The sequence below is a fragment of the Podarcis tiliguerta genome (genome assembly GCF_965153285.1).
Source record: "Podarcis tiliguerta genome assembly, chromosome: 11".
In the NCBI taxonomy this organism is placed as follows: Eukaryota; Metazoa; Chordata; class Lepidosauria; order Squamata; family Lacertidae; genus Podarcis; species Podarcis tiliguerta.
In genome coordinates, this window is record NC_139544.1 from 45792073 (window position 1) to 45814560 (window position 22488).

The 22488-nt window shown below is 45.8% G+C and overlaps 1 protein-coding gene across 2 annotated transcripts in view; it reads right to left on the bottom strand.

The window, feature by feature from the left end:
* Nucleotides 1-22488, bottom strand: part of EGFLAM (EGF like, fibronectin type III and laminin G domains) — a 111262-nt gene that overhangs the window by 31453 nt on the left and 57321 nt on the right. For both annotated transcript variants that reach the window (XM_083402737.1, XM_083402738.1), the window contains 6 exons: nucleotides 19873-19988; nucleotides 15807-16149; nucleotides 15334-15434; nucleotides 12229-12329; nucleotides 10834-10978; nucleotides 8762-8951 (listed from right to left, as the gene is read on the bottom strand). In XM_083402737.1, the coding sequence (XP_083258863.1) occupies nucleotides 8762-8951; nucleotides 10834-10978; nucleotides 12229-12329; nucleotides 15334-15434; nucleotides 15807-16149; nucleotides 19873-19988 (996 nt within the window). The remainder of the gene's footprint in view (nucleotides 1-8761; nucleotides 8952-10833; nucleotides 10979-12228; nucleotides 12330-15333; nucleotides 15435-15806; nucleotides 16150-19872; nucleotides 19989-22488) is intronic.

A 22488-nucleotide genomic window follows, 5' to 3' on the forward strand; every position in this document is an offset into this window, starting at 1 on the left:
ACGGGAGCTCACTCCGTCATGGGGATTCGAACCATCGACCTTCTGATCGGCAAGTCCTAGGCTCTGTGGTTTAACCCACAGTGCCACCTGCATCCCTTAGTCCAACAATAGTCTGCTGCAATTTATGCTCACCCAGTTAACCACTGGGTCATGGGTGGAGTTCTGCTTGCACAACAAGACTTCTCCTTCCTCTCTTCTCCCTGTGTGCCCTGAAAATCTGCTCCAGAGAGTCCCTCATTGCTCTGGAGCAGATTTTGAGGGTGTGCTGGGGGCTGCAGGGGAGAGGTCAGGAATGGGAGTATCTGTTGTGCAAGCGGAAATCTGCACAAACAGAACAGGAACATTTCTACAGCCCAATCATTTTTAAGTCTCTATATTTAGGCTGCTTAAATGAAAATCTCGAAAGGCACCACCTGAAAGGGTTGGAAGTGGCATCTTCCAAGAGTCAGTGTAATATGACTGAATGCATTGGCTCAGACAATATCTAACCTAGAATATTAAGCCAATTGAAGGGAGAGGCCCAAACTCCTGGTATCACTTGAAAAAACATAAAGGTAAAGGTAAAGGTACCCCTGCCCGTACGGGCCAGTCTTGACAGACTCTAGGGTTGTGCGCCCATCTCACTCAAAGAGGCCGAGGGCCAGCGCTGTCCGAAGACACTTCCGGGTCACGTGGCCAGCGTGACATCGCTGCTCTGGCGAGCCAGAGCCGCACACGGAAACGCCGTTTACCTTCTCGCTAGTAAGCGGTCCCTATTTATCTACTTGCACCCAGGGGTGCTTTCGAACTGCTAGGTTGGCAGGAGCTGGGACCGAAAGACGGGAGCGCACTCCACCGCGGGGATTCGAACCGCCGACCTTTCGATTGGCAAGCCCTAGGCACTGAGGCTTTAACCCACAGCGCCACCCGCGCTTTGTGGCAATGGGTTTGAACTATACCTAGTTCAATGGGTTTGAACTAGGTATAGTTCAAACCCATTGCCACAAATCTGCATTATTTCAATTCCAAAAGAATAATTAGGATCACGAAGCATTTAGCTGCAGTAAAGTATGTCTATTAGTTAGTACTGGAGACACTAGGAGGAGTATGTTACATCTTTAACAACCAGACTTGGTGCCATAACAGCTCAAGTTAGCCTTAACTTGGCACAGGTCTAGGCTAGAATCCTTCTCCCTGACCCACAGTTATCTGTGCAGGGGAAGTTACTTTTGTCATGGGAATCTGTCAGCCATGTAACAATTTGCCTTGCACCATGGCCCCAGACCAAATAGTTTGTGGAGCAGTCATGGCTGCTTTTAGTGAATCTAGAATGTAGAAGTCATCAGGCAATCTAATCATGGACCACCCTTGTCATATGGAGCTTGGATCTTAAGACTTGCCAGTATCCCAATGGTAAAAGTAAAAGTAAAGGGACCCCTGACCATTAGGTCCAGTCACAGCCGACTCTGGGGTTGCGGCGCTCATCTCGCTTGGCCGAGGGAGCCAGGGTACAGCTTCCGGGTCATGTGGCCAGCATGACTAAGCCGCTTCTGGTGAACCAGAGAAGCATGGAAACGCCGTTTTCCTTCCCGCCAGAGTGGTACCTGTTTATCTACTTGCACTACATGCTTTCGAATTGCTAGGTTGGCAGGAGTAGGGACTGAGCAACAGGAGCTCACCCTGTCATGGGGATTCGAACCGCTGACCTTCTGATCGGCAAGCCCTAGACTCTGGTTTAACCCACAGCGAACTGCCTGCATCTATACAAACCTGCCTTGGCATTATTATTATTAGTAGTAGTATGTCACCTTTATCTTCCTAGGATCTCCTAGGTTCTCCTGCTCCCCATTTCATCCTCACAACAACCCTGTGAGATGGGTTAGGCTAAGAGATGGTAACTGGCCCAAGGTCACCCAGTGAGCTTCAGGGCTGGGTGGGGATTCAAACCCTGCTCTCCCAGCTCCTATTGCAACACTCTAACCATCACGCCACACTGGCTCTCAAAATCTATTAGAAGCCTATGTCCAGCTATAGACGACCCATGGGCATAGCTTGAATTGGAACATAAAAAATGGGAGAAATAAAACACAGAGAGTTTGTTTCTCCACCGCAGGAGTTAAGCCCCAGCTCTGGCAACTATAAGGACTAGACTTGAATTCCCTTTTGAATTGCTTTTGCACACATGTGGCAGCAACAATAGAGGACGTGCTCTCCCCTAACTGATTTCCAGGATCGATCACAAACCTGAAGCAAGGCTGAATTCCTTAGAGAAGCAACTCTGTTCTTGGCAATGAAAAGGTTTTTTCCTCCCTGAGGATATTCCATAATTATATCACAAGTGGATTGGGGCTTGTCACCTATGGGAGTTGCTAGTAACTTTAAGGCTAAGCCACTGCCCGGATTTTTCAAAACTCTCAAGAGGCAGGGTCTGCAATTTAACCTTTGAAGAAGAAGAAGAGCTGCTCTCAGGATTTTTGCAGTGCCTCTCTCCCCAAAAAGCGGGAAGGACAAGCAGTCTTGGCAATGTCTCCTCAGATGGTTCCCATAGGACAGTGGTGCAGTTAGGTAAACACAGACCCTAGACTTTGGGGCCTTACCAGGGCAATAGAGCACTTTGGGGCCAACATGAATCCTGGCATGTGGTTCAGGAAATTCCCATCCCATACATGAAGTCCAGGCATGATTTGGAAATCACTGCGACTCTATGGGATGCAGCAGTACCAGGCTGCTAAGCTTAGGTGGATGCTATAGTGTGACACCTCCAGACAGTGAGCAGAATGAGCTGCACCACAGTCCCTGCTGAGCGTTATAGGACAGGCATAGACAAAATGAAGCAGGTTCCCCATCTGGTCTGGTCACCCAGCCTGCCCTTCCAGGAACCAACACAGTCACTGGGCATCCAAGGGTTGGCAATGGGCGGCAGTGATCGTGGGCATTGGAAGAGATGAAGGCTCTGTCTCTCTGCTGTGGCACAGAAAGGTCCTCTCTGCATAATGTCAGAGAGCTGTGTCTTAAGACAGCACACAATTAACACTTCTCTTCTCCCACCTGCTCCAACATCCCATGCTTTTTAACTGCTTCTACATTCCTGTTGGGGATGCTGGTGGCGCTGTGGGTTAAACCACAGATCCTAGGACTTGCCGATCATAAGGTTGGCGGTTCGAATCCCCACGACTGAGTAAGCTCCCATTGCTCAGTCCCTGCTCCTGCCAACCTACCAGTTGGAAAGCACATCAAAGTGCAAGTAGATAAATAGGTATCGCTCCGGCAGGAAGGTAAATGGCGTTTCCATGAGCTGCTCTGGTTTGCCAGAAGCGGCTTAGTCATGCTGGCCACATGACCCGGAAGCTGTACGCCAGCTTCCTCAGCCAATAAAGCGAGATGAGCACTGCAACCCCAGAGTCGGCCACGATGGTCAGGGGTCCCTTTACCTTTACATTCCTGTTATATCAGAGACTATCAATAAATAAAGTCTGTCAATCCGGATTGCCACCATCGTGCAGAGTTTGCTTCCTCCTCCCTTGTGCTGAATGCATTTACTTGGGAATAAACACTATTCCATTGCAGAAGCGCCTAAGAACATATTATTTAAAATAAAATAAAATAGCCTCTCTAGATGCTAGGCTGGCCACTCTGACTATACTATATTTAAAAGAAGAAGGAAGGAAGAATTTTGTACCAACTAACAAAACACTTTGTGGGCTCTGGCGTGGTCTTGGACCCCAGGCTGCCAGAATGAGGTCTTGAAGCCATGTGGGGCTGTTTGTCACAGGCCCCATCCACTGCTGCTCCCTGAGTGGTCATTTGGAGGCACCTTGGGATGAGAAGCCCATGAGTTTGGCTTCAAGGTCTATCTGCAGCTGTTAACATTGCCAGAGAATTTGAATATCTCCAAAATACAGTCTGGGGCTCTATTAAAAAACTGTTTGTGGTGATACAGTGGTGCCTCGCAAGACGAAATTAATCCGTTCCACGAGTCTCTTCGTCTAGCGGTTTTTTCGTCTTGCGAAGCAACCCTATTAGCGGATTAGCGGATTAGCGCTATTAGCGGCTATTAAAGGCTTAAGGGATTAGCGGATTAGCTGCTAAAAGGCTGTTAGCAGCTTAGCGCCTTAGAAAAAGGGGGTGGGGAGCGAAAAAAACCTCAAGAATCGCAAGACATTTTCGTCTTGCGAAGCAAACCCATAGAGAAATTCGTCCTGCGAAGCACCTCTGAAAATGGAAAACCCTTTCGTCTAGCGGGTTTTCCGTCTTGCGAGGCATTCGTCTTGCGGGGCACCACTGTAATCCACAGGATCCCCACCCATTTCAGGCAACAATGAATGACTTGACAGTGAAACCCCAGCCCTGTCTCCTCAGAAGTAAGCTCCACTGAGTGTGGCTTCATCCTAGGTAAGTGTGCAGAGGCTGTCAACCAACCTGTCTTGACTTCTATGCTAATAAAATCCCAACTCATCTCTTCCCTAAAGACTGATGAATGAGTTGATAGAAATGCCACTAGCAAGAAATTCTAAAGACTGAAAGACAGCCTTGACAACTTGCTGAAAAGGAAGCGTTGAGGGGACTGAATTGAGTTATCAAGGTTTACGAATAAAAGCCCATTAATCCAATCAAAGACCTTTTCGAGAGACATGCCATCAATTGATCACTCTTCTCTTCCCATCTGTTCACTCAAATCAACATTATCGCTTTAATCTTCAAACCGGGGCATTCAGGACTTCTTGGACAATGCAAAACATGAGCTGTATACAATCTCATTCTTAATTTAATGAATGCTGCAAGCAGCTAAACTGAACGGCTGTCTGAATTTTGAAAGACAACCTTCGCAGCCCTACGTGCTTTCTATAAAGACTGAAATTCTTCCAAATCTAAGAAAACTGTCGCTTTGAAGAGGTGGGTTTCTCAGATCTTTACCATTTTACCTTAAGTATCCAGCCTAAGAATACCCCTCCCCGAACTCCAAGTTCACTGGAGAAAAAAATGGGACTGTATATACCCTTTTAATAAGTAACTAAGTAGAACTAGTTTCAAGGGAGGGCCAATGGGAAGGATGTGAATGGGTCACTGGCTTCAGCCCCACTTCCAAAGACCCATAGCTAAAGCCCTTGACTCCTTCTGCAAGAACTTTTGAGACTGGCAACTGGAGGGCAAGTGCATTCCACTGGGAGGATCAGATCTGGTCCTAGAAGATACACCAGGTTATTTCTAATTAGCAGTGATGGTGAATAGAGATCTTGTGAACATCTTTGGGCTGTGAGGGTCTGATATGCACCGAATGAGTCAAAACTTTTGGCCCATCTAGCCCAGGGCTGGCCAACCTTCTTGATGCTGCTGGACTACAATCCCCATAATCCCCAAGCACTGAGCACGCTGGATGAGGCTGGTGGGAGTTGGAGGTCAACAACATCTCGAGCGTGCTATGTTGGCCACCCCTCAGCTAGCCTGTGACTGGAGAACTTTGGGACCATAGTCCAAATCTGGACTGCCAGGCCTCAGATTCTGGACCATGGAGATCTCTGTAGCTAGGCTCCCTAGCTAGGCTCCCACCTGATGACACTTCACTGCAGTGCTTTGGCTGTCAATATGGAGGTCCTCCCAGGGGTCAATGTGATAACTTATTTATTTATTGAATTTATATACCGCCTTACACCTGGAGGTCTCAGGGCGGTTCACAGAAAAGATCACAATATATAAAATCAAAATAAAAACAATAACCCAATAACACCCACAAGAGCCCCCCCCCAAAAGAACCACATTTTAAAAGGGTATAGGATGTCAATCAGGTCAACCAAAGGCCTGGTTAAAGAGGAACATTTTTGCCTGGCACCTAAAGGTGTATAATGAAGGCACCAGCCGAACTTCCCTGGGGAGAAGTTCCCTCTGCCACTGCAGAGAAGGCCCATTCTTGTGTTGCCACCCTCCGGACCTCTTGAGGAGGGAGCACATGAAAGAGGGCCTCAGAAGATGATCTCAGGGTCCGGGTAGGTTCATATGGAAAGAGGCGGTCCTTGAGGCATTGCAGTCATGAGCTGTTTAAGGCTTTATAGGTCAAAACCAGCACTTTGAATTGGGCCTGGAAACTAATTGGTAGCCAGTGCAGTCAGACCAAGATCGTTGTAATATGCCCAACCGCCTTGTTCTGGTGAGCGACCTGGCCATTGAATTCCGTACTAGCTGAAGTTTCTGAACTGTCTTCAGAGGCAAGCCCTACGTATAATGGTGTCTCCCAGGGAAAATGGGGTGGGGGGAAAGGATTAGGAAACTGCCCTTATCAGCAATGGAACACCTTCCGCAGCACGAGAGGGAGAGGTTGCTGCAGATATTGCTGTGGCACATGCTGAACCTGACAAAGGAGAGTTTGGTGGTGGTGACCCCAGCAGTGTCCGTCTTTCACACAGCACCAGCAGCTCAATAGAGCATTGGGCAAATGGCCCATCTAGTCCAGCATCCTGTTCTCACAGTGGCCAACCAGATGCCCGTGGGAAACCCTCAAGCACAAGAGCCCTCTCTCCTCTTGTGGCTTCCAGCACCTGCTATTCCAACCAGGGAGGCAGAGGATAGCCATCATGACTAGTAGCCATTGATAGCTCAGTGAAGGCCACATGACTGAGGAGCATGCCATTGCCTTTGGCAGCCATGGCTGTGAAGGAGGTGAGGCCACCACGGGTGCTCAGCATCTTTTCAAAGAGACACTCAGCATCATCCATTGGGAAGCACCAAGATCACCCTAATGTGCTCCCCCACCACATTGCTGCTGCAAGTAGCATCGTTCACACTTTTTGTTTTCGTTATTCGGCATCAGGCCACCAATGGCCACACATAAAAACACCCCAAAAGAGTTGTTTGTTTGAAGTGAAAGCAGCTGCTGAAGTAACTGTGGTATTGGGGGCTGCAATAGCTGAAATCTAGGAACCAATACAGATCAGAGGGAACATTTGATATGTTCCAAGCTCTGAATGTATTCCACAGATTCTCACTCTATCATGAAATCGACCCTTTGTGCTTCTCCAAGACCTTATTTTCATCACTGCCTGCTTTCCAGGCCAATCTATTAGCTTTATTTTTGTATCTCATGGATCTCTGGTGTTTTTTTCCAGAAGGTAGTGACGCAGGCCAGTGGCCTCTTTTGATACCAGCTGTAAAAATACAGAAGGGGGTGGGGAAGGTTGAGCTTGTTACCTAAGAAACATTAGACTTGAAACCAGGATTTACAGCCATTTCTACCACTAATAAGGTGCAGTCACTTGAGCAAACCTTTCGGTCAGGTGAGCAGTGTGAGGCTTTTGTTAATTTATATTTCTTGGTTGCCTCGACCCAATGGCTCAGGTCAGGTTTCATGAGAAAGGTTAAGGCGAAAGACATTCGGCCTGACTAGAAGCACCAAGCGTGCCCCATTCCATTCTGCAGGCTGAGGAGAAAAGGGAAGATGGGATCACGTGATCCCAGTGGTGTCAGGGCAGGGTGCCTGTGGGGGCACCAGTCCATGGGATTCTGCATCCTGAGGCAGATGCGTCAGTCTGCCTCATGGGCAGACCAGGCCTGGGCAGCATGTACAGGAAGTTGTGGCTCACCAAGGACTTAAAACAGGCTCTCTATTCTTTTCCAGGCTAGAGACCACAAGAGGTGCTGGCAAATGTCAGCAGGAGTCTAGGCTAGTGAGGTTTACCATGGAGTGGGGTCCAAGTCAGACTGGACACAAGGAACCTGAGAGCAAGTGAGTTTGGGATGCCGTGTGCATGCTGGCCTATCTTAGTCAAGATTATTTGTTATTTGAATTATATATCCAACACATGTAACTGTAGTGGTTCTAGGGGTTGCTCGTGCGTAAGCCGGTGCCAACACCTGGCTGGGTTGCCTGAGTGAACTTTTTCTGTCTGGACAGCCACTCACCCGTGGCTGTCTCAATCACTGGCAGAATCCGTCAGTGGGCGTTTCTTAAACTTCTTCCAGCAAAGAAGCTCTTTGACGCCTAGTCTCCTCCTACTCTCTCTGCGTGAAAGCCTTCTGCGCAAGGAGGGCGTAGGCAGCGGAGGACCTCTACTCTCCCCGCTGGTCCCCGGCAAGGAGTCATGGGACCGCCTCGCCGCTTCCCCATCTGCCCCCCTTCTCCACTGGTGCTACGCTGATTCTCTTCCCCAGAAGATGGGCTGCCTCTCCCAATCCCGGGACGCTCTCTGGAATCCCTCTGGATCTTGCTCTCTCCCTCCGGCACTGATGGCAGTTCCCTGACAGTAACCTAACAAAGGGACTCTCTGCGCCTTTACTACAGCAAAAAGACAGGTATTGGTGAACTGGAAAAATAAAAATGTAGCTCCCTTGAACGGATAGAAGATATGTACAACCTTGCAACACATGAACAAGTTCCGTACAAAAGTAGACTCGCCTTAGACAAATTGAATGGTATTTAGAATTCACTTTTACAAATGCAGTATTAGGTTAAGTTTAAGCTGCAATAGCAATCATGAAATGTCTATAGGATTTTTGGTTTTTTCTCGTCTTATTTTTGCTTGTGCACTTAGAAAAATAAAATAAAATAAAAATATTATTAGTTATCTGCAACAGCCAGCCCCCTTTCTAAGAAAGCTCCCATTTTGTCAAGGCTCTTATTGGGTTCCTGTTGTGCCCATTTTAAAGTTTACGAAAGCAAACAAAACGTAGCTCTAAGGCAGGGCAAGGTTAAACTTAAACCATGACTGGACAGAGATGGTTAGCTTTTCTATATGGAAGGAAGCAACCCATTTCTCTCTCTTATGGACAAGGATGAGAAGAAGACCGCACTTACCGACATCTGCCCCACTAAGAGCTTTCCCCAGAGGCCAGGGCCGCATGTCCATGATCTTCCCATTGATCGTGAGTGCCTGGACACAGCCTTGAAAGCCACGATTGATGCCTGCAGACCTCACTAGCCAGTAGGCGGTAGGAGCACCTCCAAGATAGAAGGGAGTCCGGAAAGTAATTTTGCTGTATTGACCCTAGAAAGTGGGGTGAAAACACTGATAGGAAATTTGGCGGAAGGAGGATAATTAGACCTGTTAATTTATTCAGAGCTTTTAGAGATATCACTTTTCTTCCAGGGCTGGCCCAAGACGTTGTGCTTCCTAAGGTAGAAACCAAGATGGAAACTCCCAGTTCCATGTGCAGAAATTGGCCAGAATAGCTCTTATTTCAACACTGGAGACAAGAGTTACACCTGAGAGCAGGGGGCTAAACTTAGGTGGCTGCATGACTCACACTCTCCTGTCCGCTCTTCCTCCATCACTATGTGCCACAGCTGCATCACTCTGTCCAACGATAGGGCTGGCCCCATCTGTGATAGTGAATACCACTTCCTGGGTGGAGATCATGAGGAGGAGAGAGGGGTAGTGCTCTGACCCCAGTTGTGTGCTTCCCATGTATCTCTCATTGGCCACTCTGAGTACAGAATGCTGGCCAGATGGGCCTTTGTTCTGATCCAGCAGAGCTTGTCTTATGTTCTTAGCCTGACCAGACTCAGATTTCCTTAGCTTTAGCAATTATGCTGCATCATGTGCCTTCAGTCCATGCCTTGGGCAACATCATAACTAGAGAATTCAGTGCCTTGCTATAAGAAACAGCTTCAAAACATGCCCTCCTCCAGGATTGAGGAAGGGAGGCAATTTTCTAGTCACACGTCCGGGGCAGAGATGGCAAACCGCAGAAAACCTTCTAAGCTGGCTCTCAGATGCCCCAAGCAAATTGTAATCCATATATAGTTTTAATGGCTCAAAGTTTTGTTTCTAAGGAAAAGAAACATGCAGGTCCAATACACTGCATTAGTTCTGGAAGCAAGACCCTATACATATACATTGAAGTCTGTTAAAATGTTTTCATTTGGGGTGAGGAGAAGGTGTGCTCTCCAGATGACACACTGCCTCTTCTGCCAGGAAGCTGGAGAGAAGGGCCTTGATTTCTGCTTCAGCTAATGCACAGGTGGGGAACCTGTAGGCTGCAGATGTTGCCGGACTGCAACTTCCACTAGCCCTGACCATTGCACATGGCGGCTGGCGTGGATGGAAGTTAAAGTCCAACAGCAGCTGGAGAGCCACATGTCCAACCTTCATAGTCATGTAAATTGATGTGAAGTGAAGTAAAAATAAAGTGAAGTGAAATGAAAAATAAAATAGAATTAAATGAAATAGGCTGACTATAATATCAGCTAGAAAAGGCATTCAAAGCTTGAACCAAACAGGTTTTCACAATTTAGCTACCTGATGGCAATTCTCTGCGTTGCTTAATAAACCATTAATTATTTGGGGGGGGGGGGTTGAATATTTTTTATTAGGAATTTCAACATAACAATTTATCAAAAACACATCATCCTCATTTCCCCCCATTAATTATTATTTTTAAACAAATTCAAATTAGGCTTATCTCACCCCTACATTAACATCTCAATTATCCAGCAAAGTTACTGCAAACGGTCTTTTTAACCCTCTAGCGTCGTTGGCCGATTTAGACATTGGAAGCCAGCAGACTTATAAGGTGGTACCTTGCATACATTTCACCATGTATAATATTTGACAGGCTCTTCAATTTGGTAGCTGGGGGCAGCTGTTGATATTGGGATATTTTAGAGTGATTTAATCCTAGAGGTAAACGTGAAGCAACAGGTATACGTAGTGACATGTGGGAAGATGGGGGATGGAGAGCACTAAGGACTCTCCAAACGTCTCCGGAAAAGTCACAAGACACAACTACATTGGGCTGCTCTGGTTCCCAGAAAATGGGGTGAGTTGGCCATTCCTGGCTCTGGGGACTCCCTGGCACTCCAGCACCTTCCCACTGCCAAAACGCTTTTAAAAGAGCATTCCCTTTCATAAATGGTATATGACTCACCTGGGATTTACCAGAAACTGGACGGTTGTTATCCAGCCTAAGCCATCCATCTAGTCCATCTCTGAACACAGTCACACTGTGCCAATTGCCCAGCTTCACTTTGTTCTCGCTTGTAATTACTGCAATTCCAGTACCACAGTTGAACCTGACAACAGGACAACAGGACAACCTCTCAGGAAATGACCAAACTTAACTCACCCTAAAGCAGCCTTTCTCAACCTTGGGTCCCCAGATGTTTTTGGCCTACAACTCCCATCATCCCTGACCATTGGTCCTGTGAGCTAGGGATCATGGGAGTTGTAGGCCAAAAACATCTGGGGACCCAAGGTTGAGGACCAATGCCCTAAAGGATCTTACCTTAAGACAGCGCTCTACTTCTTTTTAACATTCAAAAGCAGTGTATGAGATCCAAACACATGGCTCACATTTATCTCTTTATAACAACTAAGCATATATTTTAATTTAAAACAACACACTAAGTGGTCTCTCATCCAGATTAGTAACCAGGTCCACACCTATTTAGCTTTGATGATGCAATCTTCTCTCATACTCCAAGGCTGTTCACTGGACGCTTATATCTAACCTTCTTTTATTATGGACAAAAAGGGAGAGGGAGAAGGAGAAAGAGAGAGAGTTTTCTTTAATCTCTTTCCTTTCCCCACAGAGAGGAGTTTGAGCTTTTCACATCCTCTGGCTACAGACAGGAAAATATATCACATATATAAACAAGAAACCAACACATTTCAAAAATGGTTTTGGAGATGCACAGGATTAGAATCTGACTTACTGCTATCACAATAATTTATCTTGGGAATTCTCCTGGCTCCCTGGTGAGAGGTAGGCCTGTATTAATAATACCGGCTTTCTTTATATGAAACGCAAGCTGCTGGTGGAGCTGACTGACAAGGAAGCCTCAGCAGCCAGCCAACACAAAGATGCACATGTGTGAAATGTGCTCCATCTTGGGTGTGATTAAAAGAAAATAAGAAATAGGTTTCTGAGAGATCCCTGCCTGCACCCTTATCCTTGCGACATATCTCATTCACAGAGACGTCCCCCTGAAAAGAATCTAGCTGTATATGCTCAAAACAGGCAACATCAGCAACATCGCCCGTGCCACTTGCAACTCATTTGTGGCACTCTGGAAGTCTGAAAAGGGAGCGGGAGCCTGTTTTCTCTTCCTCCCTCTCAGTTATTAAAAACATCTCTGCTTGGTTGCCTCCAGGCAATGTGTACCCAACCAGGGGCAGCCAGGAGAGTAGCTAAATAGAAGCTTGGCCAAGGCATCACCTGAGGAGCTCTCTCCAAAGCTTCACTAAGGATATGACAATGTTTATATTACAGACATGGAGCCAAGCTACCCAAGTTCCACTGGCATCGTTCTGTAGTTCTTACCTGAACTGAATGCTTCGTCTGATGACTGCCACGGACATGAAGTCCCCACGCCCATGTTCATTCTCTCCGCAGTACAGAAGCAAACCATCTTCCGCTTCAGCCTGGGAATACAGAAGCACGCAAAAATATGAATGAGGTCAGCCCAAGTTGTTCTATTCATTTGTTGTTTATTCCAAAACTCTTCTAAATTGCTCAGAGCAGTGCACACAGCACCCTGTTTGGATCCTAGTAACTGCCACTTGAGGTAGGTTTGCTGTTGTTGTTATTGTTGTTGTTTAGTCGTTTAGTCGTGTCCGACCCCATGGGCCAGAGCACACCAGGCACTCCTGTCTTCCACTGCCTCCTGCAGTTTGGTCAAACTCATGCTGGTAGCTTCGAGAACATTATCCAACCATCTCGTCCTCTGTCGTCCCCTTCTCCTTATGCCCTCCCATCTTTCCCAACATCAGGGTCTTTTCCAGGGAGTCTTCTCTTCTCATGAGGTGGCCAAAGTATTGGAGTCTCATCTTCAGGATCTGTCCTTCCAGTGAACACTCAGGGTTGATTTCCTTAAGAATGGATAGGTTTGATCTTCTTGCAGTCCGTGGGACTCTCAAGAGTCTCCTCCAGCACCATAATTCAAAAGCATCAATTCTTTGGCAATCAGCCTTCTTTATGGTCCAGCTCTCACTTCCATACATCACTACTGGGAAAATCATAGCATTAACTATACGGACCTTTGTTGGCAAGGGTAGGTTAGGCAACATGAAAGGGAATTCCACAGCTGAGAAAGGATTTGAGCTTGGTAATAAGCCCAGTCCTTCTAGCCACCACAGCACAGTGACAGCTCGGTCACATGACCAAAGAAACATGTCCCAGGATCCCTTCTGATGCTGCAGCAATTGCAATTCTCTGCTTGGATTTATTGTTATTATTATATTCCATATATATATATATATATCTCCACTGTTTTCCTTGATGGGACTCAAGGTGGCTTACAGGTAAAAACAAAAATTGCTAAGACACAGGACCCTAAAATACATGCCCTAAAATACAAAAAGTATGAGAGATGGGGAGTGATTTTGTTTTGAAAGGAACGGGTCTGTCATTTCCTGCTTCTCACTAGACAATCAAAGCTAAGGTGACTCAGGTTTGTGTCTCATGGGTAGTGAACCAAGCAAAACCAGACTGGTGGTGGCTATGATGTCTCAGAATGCTCTCCAAACAAAGGAGTGCATGCTTTATACAAGGGATGTACAGAGATGCACATCTCAGATTTGCACCGGGAGCTCAGTTTTGCTTCCATTAACTCCCCTCAAATGCAAACAAGATGCAAAGTTAGATTCATAACCGTTCAATATTCTATTTAAGAAAAACCAGCAATACCAAAGCTGCTTCAAATAAATTATCTGTCTTTTGGGCAAAAATTAATAATAATAATCTGACAAAATTGGGAATAAAATGACGCGTGAAAAGGTTAATCTTAACAGTTGATAAAGCAGTGTCTCTGTGTTAACTGTGCTCCTGCCTATAACTGCCCCTCAAAAGCTGTGGAACGGTAGACCTTCAACATGGATGATTTGTGCCTTTATACTTCCTTGGCCCTGCTTTTCTTACTAGCCCATTATATGTTACTCTATTTATTTAAATGTTTTAAAGCCACCTTTCTGAATATGGCCAGTCAAAGCGCTGGAGAAAATACAAGCATAAAAATTCAATAATATGGTAATGGACCAGTACGATTCCAAAAAACGCTGAAAACAAAAGGGGAAAAAACAGCAACCCCCTAGCAATATATTAAAATATAATTCAATCAGTTCACACGTGTGTGCGCGCACACACACACACGTACATATGTTTTTCCAGGGCCATAGCAATAAAGCAGGAGTGTGAATCGTCAGATATGTAAGTGAAAACACTGTTTCTAATATTTGGGACCTGTGACTGATTTCAACACCTATACACAGGTGGGGGGGAGTCTGATTCCCCATCTTCAAGACAACAAGTCTGGAGATTTGGAGGACATATTAGGACGATATACAGTGGTGCCCCGCAAGACGAATGCCTCGCAAGACGGAAAACCCGCTAGACGAAAGGGTTTTCCGTTTTGGAGGTGCTTCGCAGGACGAATTTCTCTATGGGCTTGCTTCGCAAGACGAAAATGTCTTGCGATTCCTGGGGGGGGGGTTCGCTCCCCACCCCCTTTTTCTAAGGCACTAAGCTGCTAATAGCCTTTTAGCAGCTAATCCGCTAATCCCTTAAGCCTTTAATAGCCGCTAATAGCCGCTAAACCGCTAATAGCGCTAATCCGCTAATGGGCTTGCTTCGCAAGACGAAAAAACCGCTAGACGAAGAGACTCACGGAACGGATTCTTTTTGTCTTGCAAGGCACCACTGTAGGACCAAAGAAACAGCCTCAGGCAACAGCCCCCCGCCCCACTCTGGAAGTCCCAGCACAAGAGGAATCAGCATTGCCAGCACCACCCTGATCTGAGGAGGTTGTTCAGGCACAATTCAAGATGCTCACAATGAAGTGTTTAAAGTCTTAAACAACTAGATGGAAGGAAGAGACAGCCCCAACCAGAGAAGAATGGCAAATCAAGTTGATGGACTGTGCCAAAATGGCAAAATTAACCAGGAAGCTCCTGACAAGAAATTTAAAAAAAAATTGGGAAATGCTTATAATGTATATACAAAATCATTGTAAGCAGGCCAAAATATTAGCAGGATTTTAAATACACTTGTAATCTAACAGAACGTATAGATAACCTAAGGAAGATGAAAACATTGGGAAAATAGAATCAAAAGGACCCATGGAAGGGATGGGGAGGGGGGAGTTGGGAGATTCAGAGTAATCTTGATATTTGGATTCTGAATTGTTTTATGTTGTATGTTAATATTTTTGAAAATCAATTAAAAAGATAATAGAAAAATAAAATTTAAAAAGTCTTAAACAACTTAGTCCCGAAATCTCCGGCAGTCCATCTCCAACCCTACAAACCCTTCTCAGATGCTTCAGGAGAAGGGGTGCTTTGCAAAACTTTCCAGTTGACTATTCTTCCCAGGAGTCAAAATGTAACCCATTATTTAAAATGGCTTTGTGGATTCAAGGTCATACACACTTACCCGAAATTCGAGAGTAATTTGAAATGTCTGGTAGGAATTTTTCAGAGGTTCAAAGGTCATGTATGAGTAGCCAAAGAACTGAGGATACTGAATACTAACATCTGGAAGACAACAATAAGAACATATTGCTTAACAGTTCACCTCTAAATAAAATGGACACATTTAAGAATTAGAAAAGGCATCTTCTATTGAAAATTTCTTTCTCAGCCACATCTGACAGTCTGGCTCTGCCTTCCCTTTAGCCTTTCACAGCCTTAGGTTTTGAAGAACCCACACCAGCTAACGCCCAAGAGAGTACATGTGTGCTCTCTCCATAGGTTTTTCTATAGCTTACCACCTTCCCATAACCCTTTTCCAACTGTTCCCTGTATGTCCACTACTGCTAAACCAAACATACAGGATGCTCTTTTGCAAATCTCCCCGGGTAAAAACAACTTGCAGAGCATACACTGCAAATACCAAAGTAAACCAACCTTCTGAGCAACTCTCTCCTCCTTTGCCAAGGTTGCAATGGCAACGAGAACCACTTCGCTCGTAATCATTGACACAGAAGCTGTCGGTAGAGCAGATGGTTTCATCGCAGGACAGGTCAGACTGCCGCACCACCGAAGCCCCATTGTTCCACCTGGTGGCCTTGGCAGTAACGCTGGTTGCTGTGGTGGTACGTGGCGGCAGCGTAGTTGTTGTAGGGGAACTAATAGGAGAGGAAGTCGAGGAAAGCAGTCTAGAAAGAAGCCTTGCGTTAGACTCCTGCGTGAGCTTGGTTTCAACCAAAAACTTCCTGTTGCCACCTTTGATAGCAGGAAGTGGTTTCAGCTGATGATAGAAAGAAAGGTAAAAGTAAGTTTAGCATAATTAGCTGCAGATTTTGGTTTAGTTTGGTCAGAATCAAGTACAGTGGTACCTCGGTTCTCGAACGTAATACGTTCTGGAAGACCGCTCGACTTCCGAAACGTTCAGAAACCCAGGCGCAAAGGGCTGGCTGCAAGTTCAATTGAGAAAATCGAAAAACATGCAAAGAAAGCTGTTCGACTTCCTAGGTGCGTGCAAAAATGGAAGCATTCTTGGCGTTTGAAAACCAAAATGTTCGGCTCCCGAGACACTTGAAAACCGAGGTACCACTGTATACACTTCCAGAGTAAGGTAAAGGTAAAGGGACCTGTGACCATTAGGTCCAGTTGTGGCCGACTCTGGGGTTGCGGCGCTCATCTCGCTTTATTGGCCAAGGGAGCCGGCGTACAGCTTCTGGGTCATGTGGCTAGCATGACTAAGCAGCTTCTGGCGAATCAGAGCAGCGCACGGAAAAACAGTTTACCTTCCCACAGGAGCGGTACCTATTTATCTACTTGCACTTTGATGTGCTTTCGAACCACCAACCTTCTGATCGGCAAGTCCTAGGTTTTGTGGTTTAACCCACAGCGCCACCCGGGTCCCTTCACTACCAGAGTAATGTATACTAAATACATTACTTCTGGTAAATGAGCCACCATAGCCACTAGAGGGCCATGAAAGTTTGTGTCCTAGGCTTTTTAGACTTGTCTACCCATGTACTATCTGAAACCAAAGGTGTGTATTGGCTGGCAAATGTGATCCCCCCCCCCCCAGCTCTCCTACACCTCTATATCCACTTTCTACAAACCATGCATAATTTTATACAGCATTATAATGTCCTTCCTTACTCACCTTCTTCTAAACTAAATAACTCCAAATGTCATAACCTTTCCTTGTAGGGGAAGTTGCTCCAGAGACTTGATTTCTTTAGTATCCCTTTTCTGCACTTGTCCCGGCTCTACAATATCCTTTTTGAGATGCAACAAACAAAAATGATACACAGGATTCCTAGTGTGGTCATGCCATAGACTTGTGCACAGGCCTTGTGATACTGGCATCTTTATTTTGATCTCTTGCCTAATGATACCTGGCATGAAGTCTGTTGTTTCCCCACCACCACAGCTGCCGTACAGCAGGCAAAAAAACACAAAATGATTCCAGTTGATATAAACAAAAAGGGATCGGGGAAGTGCCAAAGGGGTCTCTCCAAAAGGACAATGATTTCACTGAGCTACCCACCACAACCCCATCTTGTTCCTGATTTGTCAAGCCCAGTTGAGACCTCATTTGTTTACATGTGAAATTAAAATATTTTGCCCCGGAGCACACCACTTTGCACTGACCAAAATGAACCACATTGACTATTTTAATGCCCAGTCATCCGGACTGGAAGGATCCTTTTGAAAAACCTTGTTGTTGTTGTTGTTGTTTGCACACAAGATGAAGTCAAGAGCCCTAGAGAGCTATGGAGTGGAAAGGGAGCAGTGTTTGCTCACTAACCCTTGTTTAAGCAAGTTTAAGGGCAGAATTGGGATGCGGGTGGCGCTGTGGGTTAAACCACAGAGCCTAGGGCTTGCTGTTCAGAAGGTCGGTGGTTCGAATCCCTGTGACAGGGTGAGCTCCCGTTGCTCAGTCCCTGCTCCTGCCAACCTAGCAGTTTGAAAGCACATCAAAGTGCAAGTAGATAAATAGGTACCGCTCCAGTGGGAAGGTAAACGGTGTTTCCGTGCGCTGCTCTGGTTCGCCAGAAGCGGCTTAGTCATGCTGGCCACATGACCCAGAAGCTGTACACTGGCTCCCTTGGCCAATAAAGCGAGATGAGCGCCGCAACCCCAGAGTCATCAGCGACTGGACCTAATGGTCAGGGGTCCCTTTACCTTTACCTTTAAGGGTAGAATTGCATCTGCTGCCCCATTGATACATGAGAAGCAGAAAAGCTGGCCAGGATTTAGTCAAACTGAGATCATGGGCCAGTGTGAAGATTATTCATGTTGTATGGCTGGCTGCGCTAGGGTGGCCGTTCTAGAGCATGGGAAGCAGAAAGTCTGGCCCAGCCTTAGTTGAGCTGAGATCATTTACCCGTGTGAAGAAGATACAAGAATTATGGCTAGCGGCTCTCAGCCAGAGTCTCCATATACCCTGATTAACCTCAAGAATACCAATACCCCAAAATAGTGGAAAACTGTTTCTGCAGGTGTCTTCCCCCTGAATCTAGCAGAGAAAAACTGAACTTCTGTGAGAAAAAGAAGGGGCGAGATGAAGCAAACCAGTATAACATTTGGATGTGTTGGGGGGATCAAAATGTGGCTACCCTTCAGCATTTGAGCTCTTCTTCTTCTTCTTCCACTTATTATTGCTTCACTCTGATTTTGCTGGCAGGTTTCTGCTTGTGCTGGGGATTCCTAGAGCTCAGCTTGGCTGTTTGCCTTCTCTTTGCTAGCAGAAGTGATGTCTTGCTTTGAGCATGCTTCACCTCCAGTTTTTGAAGCTGTTCCTGGCTTTCCTTTCTCTCTCTTTCTTTTATTTTGAGACTGCTGTTTTGAGCCAGAAGACTAGTCCCATGAACGGTTTTGGCTAGATACAGTTACACCGGCTTTTATTATCTTTAAAAATCCTTTCCTCTTTGTTTTCCATATTCCCTTGCAAGGCTAAGACTTCACTATTCCAGTTTTAAAAGCGTTTCCCCTCTATTTTCACCAGAACTAATTGGGCCACTCCAGATCCTATATACTGGATCCTCCATGCATCTTCCTCAGACTTCCCCCTTTCTCTACATTTTGTGACAAAGATCCATGGTCAGGCAGCTCTACATGTCCTGCAAAAAGCAGGCTCCCCAACTCTTCACAGTCCTTCTGCTGCACTCAAACAGACTCTCCTCCACACACCCAGTGAACACACATTGTGTCTGAAAAAGGATATGGCTTCATGTGATCACACGAGGAATCAAAAGGAGTCAGTGAGACCAAAGCAAATGAAGACATACAGCGGGGTGGGAAAATTCAGGCCAGGAGACAAATATGTGTCTCTTATCTGTCTCTTGGAACTGCTGCCCCATCCCTTAACAGCACGCTTCTCGAGTGCTTTTGCATGGAAGGAATGTGCCTCTGCATTGTAATACAGTGGTACCTCGGGTTACGTACTTAATTCATTCCGAAGGTCCATTCTTAACCTGAAACTGTTCCTAACCTGAAGCACCACTTTAGCTAATGGGGCCTCCTGCTGCCGCCGCGCCGCTGGAGCACGATTTGTGTTCTCATCCTGAAGCAAAGTTCTTAACCCGAGGTAATATTTCTGGGTTAGCAGAGTCTGTAACCTGAAGCGTATGTAACCTGGGGCACCCCTGTAATGCATTTTGTTGCCTGGATGGAGAATGGAGGCCGTTATGTGTATGTTAAAAACCTCTGGCTTTTGCATGGCCAGCATGCAGCAACCGACAAAACAAAGACAAGAATCTTTGACCAACCCACTTTTCCTCTGGCCACGCCCACCAGTGGCATGTGGCCCACAGAAGGTTGTCCCTTGGGAGAATGCGGACCTCAGGACAAAAAAGGTTCCTCACCCCCAACATACAGAGAAAAGCGTATTACGTCATCGGAATGTCCATGAGCTTATACATTTTTACCCTATATTTTTCAGACCTAAACACTGTAACCTCCCCCAAAAATATTTTGAGGGACCAAAACACCAGAGTAGCACTTTTAGCTTTACCTCATCAATGTAAATATCGTAGTCTGAATCATCAAGGTCAGCTCCTTCGTCGTCTCCAAGTCCAGATTCTGTAATGTAACGGTGACCGTAGCTTCCACTCCCTAACTCTTCCAGGTCTGCAAAGATAAAGTTGGTATAGTCACCTACACATATTGTGTCAGTTGCATGGTATATGTAAAATAGAACAATGTGGTTAAAGGGTCCTGAAGACAGGGCAAAACTAGACTTTATTTCACCCAGGTCAAAGACCCAGTTTGGGACACACACAGACACCCTTGCATTTGCATACACACAAACACAGGCTGGGAGCCTCAATAGCGCCCCTCTGGAGGTTTCACCTGGGGCAAACAACCCAGCTATCATCCCATCCTGGTAGCTACAGCTCTGCTGAATGCTGCCTAATTTCTACTCAAATATCCTTGAATATCCGGTATTTGCTCCTTGAAGAGAACATCGTGTGAGGGTAGAGCCCGGCAAGACAGCCTTAGCTCACAGGGGAATATTTCACTTTTGGATATTGATAGAGCATCAGAACAGCCTAAAACATCTCATTTCTTTCCGCAAGTCAAAATCCTGATGATTTTTTTCAGGAACAGGAAATTTATTCATTTCATTCATTTTTTTTGATAGCCAAGTACCTGTGCACAAAGCATTTCTAGATGTTAACATTTCACTCTCTTACATATGGCTGCATTAATTCTGCTTTTTACAACTTTTATCTCTTTAGCCGCCTTTTGATCCTTTATTGTACTGTTATATTTTCAGTTGTGTTTTTTACTTGTGGGCTTTCGATTACATTTAAGAAAAGCGGTACATTAAAAAAAAAACACAACCAGAAACGGACCTCCGGAACAAATTAAGTTCGTAACCAGAGGTACCACTGTACTCATTTTTATTATTATAATGATGATGATAATACTGTTTTAGACCAATGTAAGTTGGAAAACATGGGCCCACAGTCAGAAATAGTTTTCATCTTACTTCTCCAAGCCTGCGGAAAAAGTTTCAGCTGCAAAGAATATATCAACTCTTTATGTTGTTAGCTGAAGAGATCTTGTTTTAAAGTCAAGTGTCATGGCCATGTGTTTTTACAGTCTCCTCCTATTTTGGTGTCTTCACACATGAAGATGAAGCTATCTAACCCCCCGTAGTGTTTTCAGCTCTTTGTGTTCTCTCATTTCCTCTGTTGGATCATGTCATGCAACGCAACAGTGCCATAAAATAGCACTGTCTCTGTAAGAAAGCAGGGATATTTGTAAAAGGCTCTACTATTATTCCTAGAGAGAGAATGAGATGAAGCTTTATGCAACTGATGGAAGAGCTCACTAGATCATAATGGGCAACTGATCAGTTAACCATTAAAGGAATGGTGATTCCCAAAATCCAAAAAAAAAAGTGGGCGACAGCTGTTAAGGGTATGCAGTATTTCATTTACAAAGTCTTGATCTTGCAATGACCCGACACCAACTTAAGATGTCCTACCATCCCTGTAATCCTGCGCCCGTAATTAATTGAAAGCCCTGCAGGGGAGACATTGAGAAAGGAAGCCTCTCTCCAAATAATCAAGGATTAGGTTATAGCAAATCAACCCTGTTAAAATAAATAGGGAGCTGAAAAAACCTCGTGCTGATGCTAATTAGGTGGCAACTGAGTATTGATCAACAGCTTACAATGCCTTTTCATGAAGAGGCCAATGTCACAAGCTTACACCACTTACATCTGGGAAATGATTGCATTTTAAGTCTTCACAAGGTAGCTTTGCTTAATGGCTAAAACTAAGCAGAAAGACCAGCCTCTTCTACTCCAGTTGATGGGTAATTTACTGGCCTTGACAATGGGGAAGAAGCCAGATGTCCTGCTCTGCTATGTGAACTGCTCAGAGGACACAGAAGCATAATCATAATCATAATTTATTATTTAATACCCCACCCATCTGGCTGGGCTTCCCCAGCCACTCTGGGCAGCTTCCAACAAAAGATTAAAAATGCATTAAAACCTCAGTCATTTTAAACTTCCCTAAACAGGGCTGCCTTCAGATGTCTTCTAAATGTCATATAGTTGTTTATTTCTTCGACATCTGATGGGAGGGCGTTCCACAGGGCAGGCGCCACTACCAAGAAGGCCCTCTGACTGGTTCCCTGTAATTTGGCTTCTCGCAGTGAGGGAACTGCCAGAAGGCCCTCGGCACTGGACCTCAGTGTCCGGGCAGAACGATGGGGGTGGAGACGCTCCTTCAGGTATACTGAACTGAGGCCATTTAGGGCTTTAAAGGTCAGCACCAACGCTTTGAACTGTGCTCAGAAACATACTGGGAGCCAATGTAGGTCTTTCAAGACGGGTGTCATGTGGTCTCAGCGGCTGCTCCCAGTCACCAGTCTAGCGGCCGCATTCTGGATTAGTTGTAGTTTCCAGCTCACCTTCAAGCCGCACATAGAGCGCATTGCAGTAGTCCAAGCGAGAGATAACCAGAGCATGCACCACTCTGGCGAGGCAGTCCATGGGCAGGTAGGGTCTCAGCCTGCATACCAGATGGAGCTGGTAAACAGCTGCCTTGGACACAGAAGGCCTCCTGACTCCCAGGCTGCACACCAGGTCCTTCATAGAATTGTTGGAAGG